The 15,289-nt window shown below is 38.9% G+C and overlaps 1 protein-coding gene across 1 annotated transcript in view; it reads right to left on the reverse strand.

The window, feature by feature from the left end:
* The window catches only part of DCAF17 (DDB1 and CUL4 associated factor 17), a gene marked incomplete at both ends in the record, with an annotated part of 30,113 nt that extends 15,029 nt beyond the window's left edge, over nucleotides 1–15,084 (reverse strand). The window contains 5 exons of the mRNA XM_080689225.1: nucleotides 60–138; nucleotides 1,806–1,942; nucleotides 9,860–9,950; nucleotides 14,476–14,579; nucleotides 14,959–15,084. Of these exons, the coding sequence (XP_080545351.1) occupies nucleotides 60–138; nucleotides 1,806–1,942; nucleotides 9,860–9,950; nucleotides 14,476–14,579; nucleotides 14,959–15,084 (537 nt within the window). The remainder of the gene's footprint in view (nucleotides 1–59; nucleotides 139–1,805; nucleotides 1,943–9,859; nucleotides 9,951–14,475; nucleotides 14,580–14,958) is intronic.
* Between the last annotated feature and the right edge of the window lie 205 nt (nucleotides 15,085–15,289).

Genomic DNA, 15,289 nt, shown 5'->3' on the forward strand with positions numbered 1-15,289 from the left:
TGCAGTCAAATTCTTAAGCAAGTAGGTTCTTGGTTCATGAAATGTTTAATGCCCTTTACCTGCCGGGCCACTGCTGAGCCTTTGTTCTGCGCTGACTTGACCACAATGACTTCTTGAGGAGTGTCCCAGCTCAAGTATCTTTTAAAAGAATAAAAGGAAGTTGAATAATTTAGGTCAATTTCTTTTACTCAAAATCAAAACATTATATTTTATAAGTAAACAGGTTTTAGTTACCTAACTTGTAAAAGCAAATTAATCTTTTTAAAAAACAAATAAGTAACAAAAAGAATTCCCTCCAGATCACTATATGAACATATCCCTATTTAAAAAGCATACTCTCTCTCTCACACACACGTATATAAACTTTTAATCCTTCTATTCCTGATGAATAAAATTTGCTTTTGTTTTTGCCATGCTGGAGCCTCATAATTGTTGGGCAACCACTCTACCACTGATCTATATCCCCAAACCTTAAAATTTATTTTTGGGTTGAGACTATTCAAACCTTAAAAAACAAAATAACCATCTCTCCTTTAAAATGGGAGTTTTAGCCGGGCATGGTGGCTCACGCTTGTAATCCCCGCGCTTGGAAGGCAGAGACAGGAGGATCGCGCAGGTTCGAAGCCAGCCACGCGCGCTGGCTTAGGAGACCCTGTTTCCAAATAAAAAAATGTAAAAAGAGGTCTGGGAGTGTAGCCCGGAGGTAGAAGGGCTTCCAGGAACCCTAGTACCCCCCCCCACACACACACAAAGATACTAAAATGGGAGTTTTAAAAAGTATTAAAAATATTGCTTTCACAAAATACATATACATATTCACTCCAAAAATTTATAACATACAAAGCTAATAAGTGAAAATAATATCTTGGATTGTACTATGGAGATAATTTAACTTATTGTACTATGGAGATAATTTAACTTATATGTTAATTTAACTTAAACAATTAGCTTTTAGGAAAATCTTTATAAAGTATACCCTTTGAAGAAAATACTATTTGTAGCCAGGTCTCGTGTCACAGGCCTATAATCTCAGCACATGGGATTCTGAAAAAGGAGGATCACAGGGTCTAAGCTAGCACATTAGCGATACAAAGATAAATGACAGAGGGTCTCTATGTTTAGATCTTCAAATGTAGCGACAAGGGAAGAAAAAGAATAGGTTTAAATTCTTTATATATGTAAATAATTTATATACATAAATATATAGATAGATATTCTATGTAAATAGGAAGACAGAGGGCCTTTCTTTATCTTCAGATGTTCGAATGCAGTCAAGAAGGAAGCAAAAGAATAGGTAAAACTGAGATCAGGGTAAGCAATCAAAAATTAGGGGAGGGATAGCTTTAAAATATCCTGGGGCCAGGCGTGGTGGCGCACGCTTGTAATCCCCGTGCTTGGGAGGCGGAGACAGGAGGATCGCGCAGGTTCGAAGTCAGCCGTGCTTGCGTAAGAGACCCTCTTTCAAAAATATAAAAATAGGTCTGGGAGTGTAGCCCGGAGGTAGAAGGGCTTCCAGGAACCCCAGTACCACCAAAAAAAAAAAAAAAAAAAAAAAATACCCTGGGTCACAAACTTCCAATTTTTTCCTTTCTTTTTTTTTTTGGTGGTGTTTAGGAGTGAACTCAGGCTTATTCTACCTCACTAGGTTGCTTAGTCTCACTGGGTTGCTGAGACTATTCTTAAACTGGTGATCTTCCTGTCTCAGCCTCCCAAGTACTAAAATTACAAACATGTACCACAATGCCTTGGGCTTAAGGCTCAAATTTTTATAACAAAAAATTAAATAATAAACTCACAGCTAATACCTGAATTTGCAATAAGATGCAAGATATATTTTCTCAAGGATTTTTCCTGTAGTCGCTGATATACGAAGTAGGCAATTATGAGCAGTCAGAGCTATAAGTGAAGATTTATAATCTGTGGAATTGGAAAGTACTTCCCCCTAAAAAAAAAAGGTATACAAATGAAACTACTGGCCATAAACAATTTGCAGTAATCAATGCCTGAAGAAAAAAGCTAAATATATAAATGTAGCTGAGTAAATAAACCAAAGAAATGCACAAAATGATAAGACAATGAAAGGTAATACAGTGGGTATTTTCACTATTAGCTTTTGAGTTTATCCACATAAAGCACTTAAACAGCAGCATGAATAACTTGATAATTATTATTTACTAAGTATTCAAACAAATATTAGCTGACAGTAGTAGTAGTAGTAGTAGTAGTAGTAGAAGTATTACAAATGCTACTGCTGCTGCTATGTGATAATGATAACAGAGCTCTTAAAATTATCTGTAACAGAATAGTTATTAAGAGTCATAAGTGCTGGGTGTGGTGGCGCACGCTTGTAATCCCCGTGCTTGGGAGGCGGAGACAGGAGGATCGCCCAGGTTCGAAGCCGCGCTGGCTTAAGAGACCCTGCTTCCAAATAAAAATATATAAAAAAATAGGTCTGTGAGTGAAGCCCGGTGGTACAAGGGCTTCCAGGAACCCCAGTACCACCAAAAACAAATAATAATAATAAAGAGTCATATGCTAGAAGATATTGATTTTGTCTCCTTCTTTCTCTACTATAGGACTTGTTTTCCTTTAGATAGAAATCAATGTGGTAAAATCCCAACTACTCCATTATTCATTGTGGTTCTATTCTAACCTCAAATGAGATGCTAGGATCCAGAATCAAGGTAGCCAAAGAATGAAGGTTGAACCTGGTTTTAAAGATAACATACAGTAGGGCAAGGTGGCGTAAGCTTGTAATCACAGTACTTGGGAGGGCAAGAGACAGTAAGATCAAAGCCAGCCTCAGCTACTTAGCGAGGCCTTCAGCAACTTAGTGAAATTGTTTCAAAATTAAAGAATAAAAAAATAGGGCCAGGACTATAGTTTGGAGGTAGAATGCCCCTGGGTTCAATCCTCAGAACTTAAAAAATAATAATAATGTATGTAATTAATGAATAAATAGCTCAGAAAAGGGAAGAGGACAGTTGCTACCACAAGGTGGAAGTCTAATATAGGAAAAAAAGACAAGCAAAGGGTTCCACTTTGAATTGTGAACTAAATGGTAGTTGAAAGAGAAAGTTAATGATAGAGAAGCTGGCAGGGTGTGGTGGCACATTTGTAAACCCAGTACCTGGGAGGCTGAGACAGGAGGATAGCAGGTTTGCAGCCAGTCTTAGCTACTTAGTGAGGCTCTCCACAATTAGTGAGGCTCTTTTTCAAAATAAAAAATAAAATAGGGCTGGGGGTATAGCTCAGAGTTAGAATGCTCCTGGGTTCAATCCACAGTACCATCAAAAATTATATATGAGCCGGGCATGGTGGCGCATGCTTCTAATCCCAGTATTCGGGAGGCTGAGACTGAAGGATCATGATTCACGGACAACCCCAGCTACTTAGAGAGGCCCTCTGCAACTCAGTGAGACCTGGTTTCAAAAAATAAAGAATAAAAAATTGGCCGGGCATGGTGGCGCACGCTTGTAATCCCCGCGCTTGGGAGGCAGAGACAGGAGGATCGCGTAGGTTCGAAGCCAGCCGTGCGCGCTGGCTTAGGAGACCCTGTTTCCAAATAAAAATGTAAAAATAGGTCTGGGAGTGTAGCCCGGAGGTAGAAGAGCTTCCAGGAACCTCAGTGCCACCAAGAAAAAAAAAAAAAAAAAAAAAAGAATAAAAAATTGGGCAGGGGGTGTAGCTCGGAGTTTGAATACCCCTGGGTTCCATCCCCAGACCTGCAAAAAAAAAAAAAAAAGTATATATATATATATATATATATATATATATATATATATATATATATACATATACATATATACACACACACACACACACACACACACACACACACACACACACACACTTATACCTTGCCAATTAGAAAAACACTTGAAGCTGGGCGTGGTGGTGCACGCTTGTAATCCCCACGCTAGGGAGGTGGAGACAGGAGGATCATGCAGGTTCGAAGCCAGCTGGGCTGGCTTAAGAGACCCTGTTTCCAAATTTAAAAAAAAGTATAAAAATTGCCGGGCGTAGTGGCGCATGCTTGTAATCCCCGCGCTTGGGAGGCAGAGACAGGAGGATCGCGTAGGTTCGAAGCCAGCCGCGTACGCTGGCTTAGGAGACCCTGTTTCCAAATAAAAAAATGTAAAAATAGGTCTGGGAGTGTAGCCCGGAGGTAGAAGGGTTTCCAGGAACCCCAGTACCACCAAAAAAAAAAAAAAAAAAAAAAAGAAAGAAAGAAAGAAGGAAAAAGGAAAGAAAGAAAAGCACTTGAAGCCAAATACTAATAATAGATTTGAATTATTTTCCTAACCCAAAGTTGAATTTCACATTGTCTCCAAACAGAAAGGTACTAATTTAAAAGTAGCTTCATATTAGTAGGTTAATACGTACTAATATATATTAGTAGGTTAATACATACTAATATATATTAGTATATAATACATACAATATAATATGCCTCTTAATTTTTCTTAATGGAAATCTTGCTTCACTGTAAATTAGAACAAAATATTTAAATGTTAAAATAAGAATAAGAATTAGGTTTCTAGAAATTTTATTTTTGCAGGATTGCTCTAAATTGTTGGTGTTTTGTACTGGTGTATTCAAACCTTTCTCAAGTGAGACATCTGTTCTCTCTCCACTCCTAAGGCAAATGGATCAAAAAGCTTTAATTGTTGAAAGCATAATAGTCATTTATAGCTTTCAATAAGAAGTTGAAAACTAAGTACAGTAGTTCAAAACTGCAATCCCAGTACTTGGGAGGCTGAGACAGGAGCACCTCAGGTTTGAGGTCAGCCTTGGCAACGCAGCAAGACCCTGTTTCAAAACAAAAAATAAAATATGGTTGGGCATAGCTCAGAGGTAGAGCTTCCCTCAGTTCAATCCCTAGTAGCACAGAAAGAAAGAAAAAAGAAAGAAAGAAAGAAAGAAAGAAAGAAAGAAAGAAAGAGAAAGAAAACTAAGACTTTAAGCTTTCTAAATTTTTAAAAAGAGCCTTCTAGCCGGGCGTGGTGGCGCACGCTTGTAATCCCAGCATTTGGGAGGCTGAGACTGGAGGATTGTGGTTCGCGGACAGCCTCAGCTTAGTGAGGCACTCTGCAACTCAGTGAGACCCGGTTTCAAAATAAAGAATAAAAAATAGGGCAGGGGGTGTAACTCTGAGGTCAAATGCTCTGGGTTCAATCCCAGACCCACACACACCCACACACACACTCACACACATACCCACACACAAAAAAAGCCTTCTATAAAGAGAGAATAAGTAACTGGTAAAAAAGAAAGTAGCAGTTTCAGAAAACTATTAATTTTATGTAAAAACAACCTGAGGAAAAAGGTAATCCTAATAGTGAATTCAGGAATATAGCCTCTTATCCTTTAAAAATTATTATTAGTGTACGTGTGTGTGTGTGTGTGTGTGTGTGTGTGTGTGTGTGTGTGTGTGTTTTACTGGGGATTGATCCCAGGAGCATTCTACCTCTGAGCTATACCCCAGCCTTATTTTATTTTTTTATTTTTGAAACAGGGTCTCACTAAGTTGCTGAGGCTGGCTGCAAACCTGTGATCCTTCTATCTTAGCCTGGCTTCCTTTAAACATTACTTTTGGTCATATATTGGGAGTTCTGTTTTTCCTAACATACAACGAATCATATTCAAAGACCTGATTAATTTGTTGTAGTATTTCCTACTTAGGATATTAGTTAGAACACTAATGCCAAGGTTCTCAAAAAAGAAAATTCTGAGATCAAGAGTTTGGAAAAATGATTCGATAATCATCATGCACATTAGTATTATTACAAGTATTAATAATAAGGGCTCTATGAAGTAATTTTATAAATAAGCAGGGTGGGGCATTCACTTGAACGGCATGGGGCTGTAACTATCTTCTGTATTTCTATCTTTTTAATAAACTTCTTTAAATCTTCAAGAGTCCGGGCTAATGCGTAAAGCTTAGCCAGGGTGGGGCATATCAGGCCAGCAAAACGATCTCTTTACTCAAGATTCAGCCTGCTGCGTTCAGGTGACCTTCCATTCTCCCATTCTTAGCCATACCAGAGATTTCAGCTCCTCAGCTAACAAGGAAATATAATGTCAGGAAACCAAAAGTTTTTTTTTCCTTTTGTTGGCTGCAGTAAAGTTATTGCTCGAAGTTTTTTTTTAACAGGTCTCCATAGCAGTAATTTCTGGATTCATGTGGTGCAAAATAAACTAAATACATCCCACTTTTGTGTGTTTCAGCCTAGGTCAGCAAAACAGGTTTTAACTTCTCATTTATGTGCTATTTTTAGGTTTTCATGGTTAACCTGTATTGTGAGTGTCGTCTCATAGGGTTGAAGCTTTCAGATGTCAGATGGTGGTACTTGTGGACCCAAAGAGGAACAGCTATCGAAGCCCTTTGCTCATAAAGGCACACGGCATGGACCCATCTGACTCCCCCAAGCAACTACATGCATGAATGTTACCCTAAAGCTGGGGCCCCCAACTTCGTCCCTGTTCAGCTAGAAGCAGTTTATGACCGACTCGATGTCCTTATTCCTTTGCTAAGGGACATTCATGTGATAGAAATGAAAGTAATGGAAATTGAGCTCATATTAACTGTTAATAAGAATTGTAAAAGTCAAAATGTATTTTCTGTATTTACCTTTGGCCTGACAGGTGTCAGGAAGTTACTAGACGGGGGGGGGGGGTGAATATGGGATGTACCAGTATTGGGAATGGCCTAGGAAGATTTGAGAAAGCTCTGATTATTAATAGATATATTTCAAAAATAATTGTGTCAAAATGGTGGCAGACCTGAGGAAAGAAAGACTTAGTTTCCGTTTCAGTCAGGAAGCAAACAGCTATTGAAACTTAAATTAACCTAGCTAAAGTTAATTAGCAAGTCTGTAGGAGAGGGGAACTAGGACTTCCTCATCCTCATTCTAAAGACAGGTTTACATAATAATTGGTAATCTAGCTAGGACGGGAGGAGGGGTTGACCTTCATGAAAGGAGACACCTTGCCTGGGGAGGAACCTTACAGGGCCGTTTACTATGTCAGAATTACATAAAAAAGATGGAGGTCATGGGTAGAAAAGGTCTGGTCCACATGCTGTATCTTTGGTGGGGCATTCACTTGAACCACCCCCCCATGCCAATCAAGAATGGAATGGGGCTATAACTATCTTTTGTATTTCTATCTTTTTAATAAACTTTAAATCTTCAAAAAATAAATAAGCATGTTTAACCTTTTTTGTGTGTGGTACTGGGGATTGAACCCAGGGGCATTCTATCTCCAAGCTACATCTCCAGCCTTATTTTTTATTCTCTATTTTGAAACAGGGTCTCATTAAGTTGCAGAGGGCCTCACTAAGGCAGTGAACCTGTGATCCTCCTGTCTCAGCCTCCCAAATACTGGGATTACAAGTGTGCGCCACCACAACCAGCTCTGTTCTTTTTTTTTTCTCTCACTAAGTTGCGGATGGCCTCACTAAGTAGCTAAGGCTATTCATGAACTGACACCCTCCTGTCTCAGCCTCCCAAGTACTGGGATTTACAAGCATGTGCCACCATGCCCAGCTTGAACAAGTTTAATCTTTTACTCTTTTTTTTGCTGTGTGGTATTTGGGATGGAACCGAGGGGCATTCTACCTCTGAGTTACACCCATAGCCCTATTTTATTTATTTATTTATTTTTAAACAAGGTCTCACTAAGTCACAGAAGGGACTAAGTAGCTGAGGGTGTCTGAGAACCACATCCTCCTGTCTCACCCTCCCAAATACTGGGATTACACGCATGCACCACCATGCCCGACTATGTTTAATCTTTTAAACACAGAATGTTCTGAACTTATTTTTCCATAGCCCAATTCCTCTCAAAGCAATGCTGGTCTGATAAATGAGATTATCCTGACAGTATATTTTTTACTTTTATTTTCCTAACAACATTCATGGAGGAAACTTGCAAGAATCCACTTTTAAAGAACTATGTAACAGAACTGATGCTCTAAATACATTGTTTCATTCCAGCAAATGAAATGATCTTTTCACAAAGTAGCTAATACTACTATAAAATTTTTAATCATACTTTTCTTACCAAGCCTAAATCTAACTTTTCCCTGTTTTCAAGATTTAAAAAAATTTGCATGTAAGTGTGTGTGTGTGTGTGTGTGTGCGCGCGCGCGTTTTACTGGGAATTGAACCCAGAGGCATTCTTTCTCTGAGCTACACTCCAGCCCTTTCTACTTTTTGTTTTGTTGTTTTGCTTTTTTCTCTGTTGTGTATTTCATTTACATACAGATCCTCCTCTACTTACAAATTACGTTTGGCACAAATAATTTCTGTATTCTTGCTTCTGGTACTAATCACTGAGGCTCCCCAGCAATATTTTACATGCTGCAATTTCTCAAATCACATAAATAAGAGCAGTGGGGAATTGGGACTTGTGTGTACCTGTGTTTGTATCCAAAACTGAGAAAGCTCAGGTGTTTCCATTGTATCTCTGTCCCACAACGCTCTGGTTTTTGGTACTAGGGATTGAACCCAGAGCATTCTACTTCTGAGCTACAGCCCCAGTCCTTTGTACTTTTTATTTTGAAACAGTGTCTCACTATGTTGCTAAGGCTGGCTTCAAACCAGCAATCCTCCTGTCTCAGCCTCCCAAGTACAGGGATTATAGGTATGTGCCACCATGTCCAGCTCTGTCCCACAACGCTTAAGAGAAGAAAGCAATCAAAATATTTGTGTGAAAACGCATTCAAGAATAACCTGCGGGTGGTGATTTTTGGGTAGCTAGTTCACCATGTTCTTTTCTTGAGCAGTTATGGTTCTTTTCACATAAAGAAATAACTGGATTAATACTCATTATTAAGTTCTCAGTGGTGGGTAGGTCTCTGATGGTTTATCCTCCAGACTTTAGTCTCTTAGGGATTGTACTATTATAAGCACCTACAGAAGATACTCAGGTATCCCACCTGGCCCAGCTGAGGTCCCTGGACACAGAGCTGCTCTGGGATACTGGTACTGAGGAAAGTCAATGCCTCAGTGGGGGAGGGGGACGGACAGGCATTCCCAGGGTATCTCTTTGCATACTGCTAGGTGTTCTCATATTCCATCCATGTTGTTGGTCTTTGGGGTATAATTTTGTTGTGCTTGTCACAAGAACTGAGGAAGGTGGATGCTCAGGAGAAGAACTGTTACTAGGATGAAGTACACACAGAGAACCAAAGGATGGACAGAGGTGTTCCTGAAGGTGGTTCAACTCTAGGTGGCTACAAGTTTAATCAAGCAGAGAACTTCCAGCTGACCTTGATATCCAAACCAGATCCAAGCATACTTACTTTTTGTTTTGAAACAGGGCCTCGCTAGGTTGCTGAGAGTCTCACTAAGTTGCTGAGGCTGTCCTCGAACCTGTGATCCTCCTGTCTCAGCCTCCCAAGTCCTGGGATTACAGGCGCCACTAAGCTCATCTAATTATAAAAAGTATATATATATATATATTTTTTTTTTCTTTTTTCTTTTTGTAGTACTGAGGATTAAAGCTACAACCCAGCCCTACTTCTTTAAGCTGCAGAGGGCCTCATTAAGTAGCCAAGGCTGGTGGCGAACCTGTGATCCTCCTGTCTCACCCTCCCAAGTATTGGGATTACAAGTGTGTACCAACAGGCCCAGCTTTAAAAAATATAATTACAATATTAATACTCCTTTAAAAGTAAAACTTAATCATGAGGACAAATGATAATCAAAAGCTGTGTTTTTCTTGATTGTCCTAAAGATCCAGGAATTACTATGATCTTTAAGTTTTAATCCTTTATGCAATATATTAACAATAAGCAGTTCCTCTAGGCTAATAATGCTTCAGAAACAAATGTTCTAAAAACAAATCTTACCACTGGGCATTCCCATAATAAAGCATCCTCTATTTTTTCTGACTTGGAACATTTTGGCATTTCATAAAGTTTTCTTGGCTCCGATGCAACACTAGGGAAGAAATAAATTATTACTACTATTGACAACTGAAGCAATATTTGTTCATGTTTGAAACACTTTTTCATACAGATTTAGAATACCAAAATACAATTTCCTGCATGCTTCCCTCCTTAACCAATGTTAAGACTATTTTTCCTCTGGTCACAGAATTCATAATACATACATGGAGAAAAAAGTTTAAATACTATAAAAGATTATAATACTATAAAATTACCCAAAGCAAACATTATTATCATTTGGGTTCATTTCCTTCCAATATTTCTCTATATACAGAGATGTACAGGGATGCCATTTTCCCCAAACTGAATAGTATCGAATTCTTTCTTTACCCTGGAACATTTACTAAGAGTATCTCTGCTGAATTCTATTGAGTTCATAAACTACTGTCTGATATTTAAAATGAAAATTAGTAGATAAAAAGGTCCTATTATTTTAGAATGAAAACTGAGTAAATAGGAAATAGTCTATATAATTTTTTACTTCTGAATTACCTGTCAGGAAGATTGAATAGTTTATACTTCTACTAATATTGAACACTATATCCTTGATGTGAAAAAGTCTCTGATTTTTACTACTTATTACATATATATATATATATATATATATATATATATATATATCACAGAGAGAGAGAGAATGAGAGAGAGAGAGAGAGAGAGAGAGAGAGAGACAGAGAGACAGAGAGACAGAGAGACAGACACAGGATCTTGAACTCCTAGATTCAAGTGATCCTCCTGCCTCAGCCTCCTTAATAGTTAGGGCTAAATGAATGTACCACCATGCCTGGCTAGTCTCTAAATTTATACTTCTTTTGATTTCTATTGAGATGTGATCATAGAGGTGTTCATTTAACTGATGAACTTTAAAATTAAATTAGTATAAAGGAGAAACAATTTTCAAGGTGACATTCTACTCACTTTATCTCTGATTCAAAAGTTTAAACTTGCCAGGCCTGGTGGTGCACGCTTGTAATCCCAGCATTTGGGAGGCTGAGACAAGAGGATAATGGTTCTCCGACAGCCTCAGCTACTTAGTGAGGCCCTTTGCAACTCAGTGAGACCCTGTTTCAAAATAAAGAATAAAAAACAGGGCTGGGGGTGTAGCTTGGAGGTCGAATGCCCCTGGGTTCCATCCTCAGTACAAAAAAAAAAAAAAAAAAAAAAAAGTTTAAACTAAATACAATTTCATAGGAATGAAAGTAAACTCATGTGTTCTAACCTGTCAGTAAAACACCCCTAGATGACATGTTAAAGAGCTCCAATATTATTTACCATTAGAACACTTATCAGTGCCACTTATTCTGATTTTTTTTTTTCCAGTACTAGGGATGGAATCCAGGGGCATTCTACCTCCAAGCTATATCCCCAGCCCTATTTTTTACTCTTTATTTTGAAACAGTCTCACTAATTAGCTGAGGCTGCCTGTGAACCTTGATCCACCTATCTCAGTCTCCCAAGTACTGGGATTACAAGTGTGTGCCACTATGCCTGACTTATTCTGATTTTAAAATTGAAGCAAGTATTCTAAATTGAAGAAATTATGAACTGAGTATTAAATGGTGTGCAAGAAATATTTCTCATTTTGCTAGGTATGATGCTAATATGATTACATAAGATAATGTCCAGGTTTCTACTTCTAGTAAGAGGAGCTTTGTAGATAAACGGTTCAACATTTAAATTTGTAAAAATAATAAAAGAACAACTATTTAAAAGTCTCTGAAAATGGTACTGGGGATATAACAGCACATTTATTTATTTATTAAATGAAAACCTACTAGGGCTCAGGAAATAGTGGGAATCTGGGCTCAGGTACAGCTCTGGTCTAGAGTACCTGTCTAGTATGCATAAAGCTCTGGGTTTAATCCCTAGTACAACATTAACAAAACTATGATTAATATGTTAAGGGCACTAACAGAAAATGTGTACAAGAAATGAGAAGAGACGACAAATTAAGCAGAAAGATAAATATCCTAAGAAAAAATTAAAAATAAATTCTAGAAATCCAGCCGGGTGTGATGGCTCACGCTTGTAATCCCTGTGCTTGGGAGGCTGAGACAGGAGGATTGCACAGGTTCGAAGCCAGCCTCAGCTGGCTTGAGACCCTGTTTCCAAATAAAATATAAAAATAGGTCTGGGAGTGCTGACCCTGGGGACAGTACCACACACACACACAAAAAAAAATTCTCTGATGGGCTCATGAGCAGACTGGACAGTTGAGAAGTCAGTGAGCTTCAGGATAGGTCAACAAAAACTTCATAAACTGAAAAAAAAAAAAAAAAAAAAAGCAGAATAGGATATCCAAGAACTATGGAACAATTAAAAAGAACTAAAATACACACAATAGTAAGTATTAAAAGTAGAAAAATGGAAGAAACAGTTAAAATAATAACTGAAAAATTTCTGAAAATTTCTAAAATCAGTTAAAGACACCAAAATATAAATCAAGGAAATTCAGAAACAGTAAGTGGGATTAAAACACACACACACACACACACACACACACACACACACACACACACCCTACATCTAGATATATCACATTCAAACAGCAGAAAATAAAAAATAAAGAGAAAACCTTAAGAGAAACCAGGGGGAAGAAAAACACCTTTTCCATGTAGAAAGATAAGAATTACATCAAAATTCTCTTTCAGAATTCATGCAAACAAGCAAGAGAATGGAGTGAAATAACTAAACATTAAAAAAAAAACCCAGCAACTTAGAATTTCTGTATCTAGACAAATTATCTTTCAAAAGTGAAGGAGAAATATGAATTTCTCAGATATATGAAAGTTGAGTGAATAAGTTGCCAGTAGAGTTGCCTTGCAAAATATATTTTAAAATATTTCTCAGAAGAAAAATGATATAAGCCAGAAACTTGGGTTTTCATGAATAAAAGAGGAGTGTTAAAGAAGGAATAAATGAAGGTAAAAACAAAATCTCATTTTTATTCATCTTTATTGATTTAAAAATGTTTAGGATAAGAACAGCAACAAGGTATTCAGTGATTATAACATAAAGAGAAGTAAAATCAATGACAACAATGTTATTAAAGTGGGAAGCAAGCCAGGCTTGGTCATGGCGCATAAGCTCGTAATACCAGTACTTGGGAGGCTGAGACAGGAGGATTGCAGGTTCAAAGTCAGCCTCAGCAACTTAAGTGAGGCCCTCTGCAACTTAGTGAGACTGTTTCAAAATAAATAAAATAGGGCTGGGGAGGTAGCTTGGAGGTAGAACGCCCCTGGATTCAATCCCCAGTATTCCCTCAAAAGGGAGAAGGAGTCAGAAATACTCTGTTTTGGGGTACTAGCACTATACCCATTAAATGGTCTTATATACAACCCAAAATGCACTAATCCTTTCTTCCACAGAATATGGCTTTCTAGCTTTCTTTTACAGTCTTTTTTCCCAATGGGCAGTACAGTTTTGGGATTTCAGCTTTTGGTAATTCAATATTTGGAATTTTAATCTCATAAGATTATGACTTGTTTTTAGACTAAGGATTTTGATTTCAGGGACTTCAACATTCAGGACTGTCTTTTGGTATTATGATTCGCAACAGTAAAAATGTAAAACTAGTCTTATAGTTGTATATATCTTTACATATAAAAACTTAGAACTAAGCCAGGTGTGGTGGCACACGCTTGTAATCCCCAGGCTTGGGAGGCAGAGACAGGAGGATAGTGCAGGTTCAAAGCCAGCCGGGCTGGCTTTAAGAAACCCTGTTTCCAAAAAAAAGTAGCTGGGGGTGGTGGCGCACCTTGTAATCCCCGCCCTTGGGAGGCTGAGAGAGGAGGATCGCACAGGTTCAAAGCCAGCCACACTGGCTTAAGAGACCCTGTTTCCAAATAAAAAGTATAAAATAGATCTGGGAGTGTACCCCAAAGGTAGAAGGGCTTCCAGGAACCCCAGAACCACCAAAAAATAAATAAAGAAAAAATAAATAAAAACTTTGAACTGTACACTTTAAATGAACAAATAGGTTGTAGATGACTATCTTTTTTTTTGGGGGGGTGGAACCCAGGGGCATTCTGTTTCTGAGCTACACCCCCTGACCTATTTTATTCTTTATTTTGAAATAGGGTCTCGCTATGTTGCAGAGGGCCTCACAAATTGCTGAAGCTGATTTTTAACCTATGATCCTCCTGTCTCAGTCTCCAAAGTGCTAGGATTACAACATGCGCCACCACATCTGCCTGTATCTGACTATCTTAATAAAGCTCTTAAAGAGAAAATGGTCATAATTTTTAGAGCTGCAAATGGAAGCATGTTTAAAACATGCTTTAAAAAAAAAAAAAAAAAGCCGGGCTTGAAGGCACACACCAAAATTCCAGCACTTGAGAGTCTGAGACAGAAGGATCCAAGGTATTTTAATTACATGGATTTTACCTCTTATTTTGGACCCATTTTTCCATTCTCCTATTTCATTGAACACTAATGTTGGCATGTGGTTCTATAAAACTTACAGATAAGACCAACCGTCTGGTAAACTACAGCAAAAATTACTACTAAAAAGTTACCTGCTAACACAGCACCGATAATTGTCAAAATATATTCTTCCTCTCTCATAGGCTATAGGTGACTTGGAATGAGTTGTCCAGACATTCTTAAACTTAGTACTTTCCTGAAAGACACAAGGAATTTCGGTTTACAAGAGAACTCATAAACCTCTACTGTTCGCCCATTTTAAAATCGGTAGTTAAATTTACCGCTTTCAAAGTAATTTCACGTATGCTATTTAAAAACATTTTCAATTCTTCCTCATTTTTCCATCACATTTTGGTTTAACTGGGGCCCCAGCTTTTAGAAAGATGGTTTGCAGAAGGGCATAAGAAGCTTAAACTAAAGCCATCAATCACCATATTAGCACCTGGTTACGAATCCCCCGGGTGCGGGGCACAAATTCCCCTCCCATCACAGAAGAGCCTCTGCCAGGGGGCCTCGCGCTGGAACGCTGCACCCCAGCGGGGGCCTGACCTCCAGGCGCCCGCCGCCTCGGTCACCTGGCACACCAGCTCCCGCAGGATGCCCAGGTTCGTCCTCTGCACCACGCCTGCGTCGCGCGCGAAGAAGCCCAGCGCCCGGTGGCTCAGTCGGCGGCACACGTTGGGCTTCCGGGTCGGGCCCATGGAAGTGCAGGGCGGATGCGGGGTTGGCAGGGCCCTAGAGGGGTCGCCCCTCTCTCCCACGCTGGGCGCCTACTGCTACCCCGAACTCCTAGAGAAAGCTGCTGCAGGAGTGGGGCAGTGGGCACCGGCAACAGGACGAGGGACTGCAGACTCGGCACCGCTTGAGCTCGGGGAAGTGCGAAAGAAAGAACGTCCCCGCCCTGGC

The sequence above is a fragment of the Muscardinus avellanarius genome (assembly GCF_963383645.1).
Source record: "Muscardinus avellanarius genome assembly, chromosome: 2".
NCBI lineage: Eukaryota > Metazoa > Chordata > Mammalia > Rodentia > Gliridae > Muscardinus > Muscardinus avellanarius.